The sequence below is a fragment of the Enhydra lutris genome, unplaced genomic scaffold (assembly GCF_002288905.1).
Source record: "Enhydra lutris kenyoni isolate GAN:26980312 unplaced genomic scaffold, ASM228890v2 scaffoldscaffold41, whole genome shotgun sequence".
In the NCBI taxonomy this organism is placed as follows: Eukaryota; Metazoa; Chordata; class Mammalia; order Carnivora; family Mustelidae; genus Enhydra; species Enhydra lutris.
The window spans coordinates 145,714-154,244 of record NW_019154125.1 but is presented as its reverse complement, the minus strand read 5'-3'; the positions used below and the strand labels follow the sequence as shown (position 1 = coordinate 154,244).

At 39.6% G+C, this 8,531-nt stretch overlaps 1 protein-coding gene across 1 annotated transcript in view; it reads right to left on the bottom strand.

Annotated features, from left to right (window-relative positions):
* The window catches only part of LOC111155383 (carboxypeptidase A6), an 88,310-nt gene extending 84,734 nt beyond the window's left edge, over positions 1-3,576 (bottom strand). Inside the window, exon 1 of the mRNA XM_022515534.1 lies at positions 3,510-3,576. Within this exon, the coding sequence (XP_022371242.1) occupies positions 3,510-3,576 (67 nt within the window). The remainder of the gene's footprint in view (positions 1-3,509) is intronic.
* Positions 3,577-8,531: the final 4,955 nt, after the last annotated feature.

Below are 8,531 nucleotides of genomic sequence, written 5' to 3'. Positions count from 1 at the left end.
GATTTTGTGCTCCGTTGCTCCGCCGCTTGCCAGGAGCCGGCCCCTCCACCCCGGTCTATCTTCCCGTAGCTTTGGATTCACTTCTCCGCCAGTCCTACCTTTCAGAAAGTGGTTGATTTTCTGTTTCTAGAGTTGCTGTTCTTCTTCTCTTCAATCTCCCATTGGATTTGTAGGTGTTTGCAATCTTTAGATAAGCTATCTAGCTGATCTCCCGCTACCTGAAGTAGTCTCAGCCTGCTACTTCTCCGCCATCTTCCTCAGTGTGGTTTTGATTTGAATCTCCTTGATGCCTAATGATGATGAACATTTTTTCATGCGTCTGTTAGCCATTTGTATGTCTTTGGAGAAGTGTCTGTTCATGTCTTCTGCCCATTTTTTTATTTGATTATCTGTCTTTTGGGTGTTGTGTTAGGAAGTTCTTTATAGATCTTGGATGTTAGCCCTTTGTCTGTAGTGTCACTTGTAAACATCTTCCATTCCGTGGGTTGCCTGTTTGTTTTGTTGACTGTTTCCTTTGCTATATAGATCTTTTTATCTTGATGAAGTCCCAAAAGTTCATTTTTGCTTTTGTTTCCCTTGCCTCTGGAGATGTGTCTTAAAAGAAATTGCTGTGGCCTATTTTGAAGGGGTTGCTGCCCGTGTTCTCCTCTAGGATCTCACATTGAGGTCTTTCATCCATTTAGAGTTTATCTTCGTGTATGGTATAAGAGAATGGTCCAGTTTCATTCTTCTAAGGAACCTTTCTTTAGTACTTATAAGTTTTCAAATGTTCACTTAGAGGGCACGAATTAAGTAGTATCAACTCTTTTACATGAGAAAGGTGGTACTATGCGGTACTACAAAGATGCCAGGGTACCAGGATCAGTGTCATTGAGTTCCTAATTTCTCCTGGATAGACCATCACAAGGCTACTTCCTTCATTCAATAACCCCAACACCCCTATCACTCAAATTACCTTCAAGCCATTCTGGCTAGATATTGCAGGGAGTGCCCACCCCTCATTTGTCATTCCATTAGTTATCACATGACCTCAGTAAAATAGTGGTCATCCTGAGATGAGGAAAAGCAGCTCTGGCAGCCAGTCCCAGCCTGGCAGTAACAGCAAAAACTTGATGTTCTCCTGTTAGACCACTTTACAGAGTACCAACACCAGTCAAGACCATTCTGTGTTCTTCATGAAATAAGATAAAAACAAGACCACTCTGATCATGTCTAAACAAAGACCAAAAAAAAAAAAAAAAAAAAGTCCAAACCAGAAAAATGACAAAACGTCCCTCCCCCACCTTTTTTTTTAATATGACTATTGCTTCTTTAGCACTTATAGCCCCAATTGTTTCTTTCACCTTCTAGATAAAATTATCAGGATATCCAGTGATGGATTTCCCCTCATTCTGATAATATTCAACCAAAGAAAAATCTCAGTGCCTTAACCCTATCCAGAATCACCTAACACAAGCCCAAATCCCATTAGTTCTTTCTAACACCATCTTTCTGAGATTACCCCTTCTTGAAACAAGCAAATAAATTAAATCTTTTTTTCAGCATGCTTATTTCATATTTTATTGGACTGATGTACATTTCAACATTTCTGAGAAATAAAGCTAACATAGGACTAATGGAGAATAGGGAAGGGGGAGAAGCCATCCACAAATTTGAGTAAACTAAAAAAGTACATAAATCATTGGGTTGGAATAGAAGGAAAACAGAGGTGAAGAAAGGTTTCTAAAAAGAATAGACTTTGTTCTACTTATTGAGTATGTGCTTTAGGGAAGTAATAACTTAGCATTTTGTAAGAGAGAGAGGATGAAGCTAGGTAAAATGAGTCCCAGAATTTTAACAACCTACCAAGTGCCTTTGGTTTGTAAGGGACCATATTCTCCGGCTAAGTTCCTTTCCAGCATTCCCCTGGTATCTTAAATGTTAATAAGTCACAAGAAGTAGAACAAAGACAATAATAACCATAAAATATAAGCATTTCTTTAACTGTGTTGCTAAAATGGCCACTCTGGTCATCAGAGAAGTATGTAGTACTGTGACCTAAGAAGCAGCATATTCTAAGATTAAACTTAATGAAAATTTAAAATTTAAAGACCTGTGAGTTGGGAGTACCTAGGTTGCTCAGTTGGCTAAAAGTCTGCCTTCACCTCAGGTCATAATCTCAGAGTCCTGGAATTGAGTCCTGCATTGAGCTCCCTGCTTAGCAAGGAATCTGCTTCTCCCTCTGCTCCTCATGATCTCTCTCTCTCTCTCTCTCTCTCTCTCTCAAATAAGTAAATAAAATCTTTTTAAAAAAACCAAACACTTATGAGTCAAGAAGTAGGATGAGTGGACAAAATTGAAGTGGACTACCTTATCAATTTCTTGGTAAGAGGAACTAGAATTAGAATCCAGAAATACTATGGAGCAGTTTTAGAGAGAGCACATATCTGAAAAAATGAAAGATAAAAATGGGTTATTTCATTTATTCCATCTACAGAATATTTAGTGCCTTCTGTGGCATGCATTATTTTAAGCACTAGAGGTATGGGCAGAAGGGGAGAATTTTACAGATTCTGTTCTCATGAAGATAATAGGAAAATGGATATTGATATGACAATTGCAATAGGGTGAATCGTAGACCCCCAAAATGTATGCCTATTCCCTAACCCCTAGAAATTGTGAACATGGCCTAATTTGAAAAAAGAATTTTTAAATGCACTTAAGGATCTCAGATAAGAACATCCAGAATTATCCAGATATCTCCTAAATCCAAAGACAAGTATCCTTAGAAGTTATGGAAGAGAAGATACAGACACAGATGAGAAGACCATGTAAAGATGGAAATGGATATTGGGGAGATGTGGCCACAAGCCAAGGATGCCTGGAACCACCAGAAGCTGGAAGATGCAAGGAAGGACCTCCCCTGAATGCTTCAGAGAGAATATTGCCTGTCAATACCTAGATCTTGGACTTCTGGCCTCCAGAACTGCGTGAGACTATATCTCTGCTGTTTTAACCCATCTGAGATGTTGAAATTCATTATAGCAGCCCTAGAAAACTAATGTAATATCTATAAGAATAAGATGTAATTAAAAGTTCCATGAAAGCAGATAACAACAGTTCTTGACCTTGGGTGTCAGAAAATCTTCTCAAGAGGTCAGAGACAAAAATCCTAAAAGAAGACACAAGGTTAAATGGATTCAGACCAAAAACACAATCTCAAGGGTAAATAAGAGAGGATACTTTGCTATGCATTAAGATTTTATGGGTGTTAATATGTAAATAATATGATTATGTAAATTAAACCCTAGTTGACTACAAACTTGATATGGAGGTTTCGTATTTAGAAACCTATTATGTGACACATAAGTGCTCAATACTTTTCCAAACCAACAAAAAGTAGAGTAAATATAGAGTAGGACTCTCTTCTCTTTTGCTTCTGCGTTACTTTAAGTGACTGGGAGGCAGACCATCTGTTCCCAAGCTGAAGAGACACCAGATGTCTTCCCATATCCTCATGAAAGACTCACTCTGAAACTGTTGGGGGACACTGACTGCACCTCCACAAATACCTGCACCAGGTATGTAATCAGCCATGGGTCTAAAATGCAGGTGGACCATGAAGCCTGGACCAAGCCAATAAGTAAACACAGCACAAGGACCAGAAGAGCCATGAAATTAGTGCCAGACTAAAATATGACATTTTTTATTGCAAATAAACTATTTTTGAGTTTTGAATCATTTACCATTTAACAAATGACCCCTGTTCACCAGGTGCTCTTTAAAGCATTTTATAGGGGTGCCTGGGTGGTTCAGTCAGTTTGGCTCAGATCATGATCCCACAGTCCTGGGAGTCCTGCATCGCACCCCCTGATGAGAGGGAGCCTGCTTCTGCCTCTACCCACCCCACCCCCCACCACTGCTTGTGAGCTCTCCCTCCCTTTCAAATAAATAAATAAAATCTTTAAAAAATAATAAAATAAAGCATTTTATAAATATTGATTAGTTTAAACCTAACAAATCTATAAAATATATGGTATTTATAGCTTCATTTTATAAATGAAGAGACAAGCACAGAGAGCTGAAGTAAGTTGCCCAGAGTCACACAGCAGCAGAACTGGGATCCAGACTCATCCTGTCTTGAGTTTCAAAATTTATGCTCTTAATGATTATATTTACTATAGTCTTTATTATCCCATAACAGTAACAACCAAGAAATGCAATTATCATCTTCATTTTACAGATGAAGAAAGTGAGGCCCAAAGAGATGAAGGAACACATCCTACATTACACAGATGCTAATTGTAGAGAGCTTGAATATGATTGTAAGAAGTCAGACTCTAGAGTCCAGGGAATTAACCAGCAGATTATCATGGCTTCAAATCCAGCTGGTTGCCCTTGTGTTAGGAAACATGCCAGCCTTGCTCATATTCTTGGTTTATTTATTGCTTCCCCTCCTCCTTAAAGTTGTCTATAGGTTTTAATATTTGAATAAGAGAATCATCTCCTCATAGTCTTCATTTTACTCAGAAACTCTCAAAGTAAAACTTTATCTTTACTACTTCTAGTTTTTTTTAGATATACTTTTCAAAAAGAAAAAAAATAGCTAATATTTTTTAAGATTTCACTGTATGCCAGACTCTCTGCTGTGTGTTTTACTTCTATTTTTTCCAACTCATCCTACAGAAAAGACTGTAGGTAGGTTTTTTTATTATCTTCATAGACAGATGAGGAATTTGAGGCTTAGAAATGTTAAAAGCTCCCCTGAAGTCACACAGCCAATACTACCAAAGCTCACATTCCATTTCAGGACCTTCAGATTCCAAAGTCCATACTCATACTCTTGATCACACACTAAATTGCCTCTACCTCTCTCTTTCTCTCTCCCCATCCCCCACTTTTTTTTTTTTTTTAAGTAAGCTCCACGGCTAATGTGGAGCCCAACATGGGCTGGAACTCACAACCCTGAGATCAAGACCTGAGCTGAAATCAAGATTCAAGATGGTTAACTGATTGAGCCACCCTGGTGCCCCTAAATTGCTTCCACCTCTTAAACAGATCTGACCATATGTGACTAGTAATCCTTTGAGGAAAGGAAAACATGGGAACAACCACCAGATTTCAGGGCAAGAAGTTTCTGGAAAGGAGCCTCCTTTTCTTGGAATATCAGATGGCTCTTTACAGCCAAGACCTGCAGTAGTTAGCACACAACCTGAGGCCATCCTGACAAGACTACTAATCCTTCGTTGTCATCATCATAAACCCTCACCGAGCTTTGCCATTCAAAGATAGTTTATCACTTCATCTGGATGTGGTCAGGCCCTAAGGAAATGATGGTAACCTGCCCAGAGTAAACTGATCTCAACTTTGAAATAACTGCATATTAACTTATAGAGTCAATAACCCCTGACAGGAAAGATTAGAGTAGGAGACCTGCAAACCAAACCTCCTCAAACACTAAGTCAAGAACTTGGAAGTTGCTTATTTCCTCAGAAGACCCTAAACACACTTACCATACAGGCACTGGAGCTAAGCACTTCCCGTGTCACCATTTTGGAGCTCTGCATCCTTGGAAAATTGACTTTGCTTCTATGAATCGGAGTCTTCCTTTTTTTTTTTTAGATTTTATTTATTTGTGATAAAGAGAGCTTGAGAGAGAGAGAGAGAGATCACAAGAAGGGGGAGTGGGAGAGGGAGAAGCAAGCTCCCTGACCATCAGGGAGCCCAATGTGGGACTCGATCCTAGGACTCTGGGACCATGAACTGAGCTGAAGGCAGCTGCTTAACCCACGGAGCCACCCAGGTGCCCTCGTTCTTTAAATGTCTCTACCATTAACTCCTACCTGAAGGCATTATTGAAAAGATCAGAAATACCTATAAAGTAGGGGCACTTTACAAATGTCACATGAGTATTACTGTCACCTGTATCTTGATATGGGCATGTGCCTGCCACCCAGATCGAAATACCCATGTTCTGTATCCAAGTATCCTTTCCCCAAAATTTTACTGGAGAAAAGCTGATAATTCATTTTAACTTCCTTTCCTAATATCACAACAGAATACAATTCCCGATTTTGCAAATTGCTTTTGTTAGTTTCCTATAGACCAACTGCTTTGTCTGATGTTTCCTAGAAAGCCCTCTCCAGGTCAGGCTGTGGGGCGTGTCACTTCCACGGAACTCCCTACAGGGAAGTACTTTCTTTTGCAGGATGAGGATTCTTATTTTAGCATGCACCCTAGAAAATGACACATAAAGGAATTTGCCAGAGTGGTTATTCATATTATTTTAGGTTCTTATGGCTCTCTACCCTCCAAATACAGCACTATTCTCTCGTCTTCACTGGCATTAAGGGATGGCAGCAAAACTTAATATAAAAAAACTGTCTCTGTAAAGGGTTTAGAGGCAGGTCTCAAAGATGATTAAAGGATCAGAAAACCTAATGTGTAGAGAAAGTGAAAGACACCAATGTACTTTATCTAATGGAGGCAAGAAACCAGACGTCCCCTACTGAAAAATGGAACAAGAGAAAATGAAGTGTGAGGGATGGGGAGAAAGATCTGCAGTCTTCTTAAATGTGGCTATGAGTTATCTTAAGATGTGTCAACCCTCCTCTTTTGGAGACTTAAAAGATGTGGTCTGGATAGATCTACTGGGGACAGGTTTGTTCAGTCCTACATGTATCCTTGCCCATGGGCCGACAGATGGATCAAATGACCTCTCAGCATCCCTTCCAGCCCACACTTCTGTTTTTCTATGATTGTTGGACTGGTATGAAAGCTGAGTCAGATTTGCCCTTGCAATTTTGAGGAGGAGTCAGCTGCTTAAAAAAAAAAAAAAAAAAAAGTAGACTCTTTGTCCCCAAAACAAATGCTTCTCTACCCTGTTCAAGATTAAATTATACCACCAGAGGTGTTATTTCCTTGAGCCGCAAAGCATTTTTGGTCTTCTAGAGTTCCCTACCAGAATGCAGACACTGACACCTAAGTGAGGATCAAGTAACTAAATCTTAACAGATCAGAGATCAAGGCCCTGTGACAGATGAAGGCTGGAAATGCAGGAAGAGGAGAGAGAGTCCCAAACACAGAGAAGAAAGAGACAGGACTGTAAAGGCAAATTGGGTCTAATCGAAAATTGTAGCCTGAGGCTACTCCAGAAGGAAGGATAGGGCCCTCTTTCCTCCCAGCTGAGTTCAGTAATTCCTTCAAAGAATGCAGAGCACTAGCTCCCAGATGTGAAGCACCAGACAAGACACTGGGAACACTGCAGTAAGACAAACACTGCTGGCTCCTGCTTTCCTGCAAAACACTGAACATGGGGTGAACGTAGAGTAAATATTACATGGGGTCTCCACATATGCAACAGTGAGTTGCTAATGTACACACAAGGCACTCTTCTGGGCATCTGGAATGGGGTGGTGACCAAATGGAGCTTACATTCTGATAAGATGAAACTAGGGAATGAAAGAAGCATGAGTTGCTCTAAGAACTCTGACAGAGAGACAAACCTCGCTAAAAAGTCCAACCTGAGAAAGGGATGCTTCTATCACCATGTGAAGCTTGAGTATGGACTGGTAAAAGGTATGCATTGGGGAAGGAGGAAATACCTGGAGAGTGTTCCATTTAAAGTTACCAAATGTTGCTAAGCTACCACAGTTTGTTGTATAGTAAAATAAAAGGTAATTTATATCTTTCTCTCTCTTATTCAAGTATTTGTGTAATAATTTTAAGCATATCAAAGTCATACTTAAAACTGCTTTATCTAATTTTTACCTTGTGGCTTTAATGTATATTGGTCTCTAAACTGTTACTTGTTAATTATGATCAAATTCTATTTCTATATTCTATTTCTGAATGTAAACAAAATGACATATTTCACCTTGTGACATAGATCTTTCCCCACCTTCATGGAATATGAATTATAGGTTGGTTCCTGCACTACAGGTGGACCTGTGGCAGCCCAGCAGTATCTCCTATGTATCAAAAGGAGCAGTTACTGATGTCCATATTCCCCAAAATGGTTCCCAAGCTCTGTTAGCATTCTTACAGGAAGCCAACATCCAGTACAAGTAAGCATTCTTTTTCACTTGCTTAATTCATGAGTACTAAATTGAACTGAATGAGAGGTGTATTCAGGTTATTTACTGAGTGCCTACAACAGCGTTTCAGGCACTGTTTTTCACACTGCAAAAACAGATGCAAATGTAACACAGTTACAGTCACCTTTGATGTGCTTACTAGTGTAATGAAGGAGGAGAGAAGAATCACACTGGCCTATCATTTCACCCTTAACACTAGGTGGCCAGCGGTCACCAAACTGTGGAAAAAACCAAGATGCCCTTAAACGGATGAATGGATAAGGAAGATGTGGTCCATATACACTATGGAGTATTATGCCTCCATCAGAAAGGATGAATACCCAACTTTTATAGCAACATGGACGGGACTGGAAGAGATTATGCTGAGTGAAATAAGTCAAGCAGAGAGTCAATTATCATATGGCTTCATATTATTTGTGGAGCATAACAAATAACATGGAGGACATGGGGAGATGG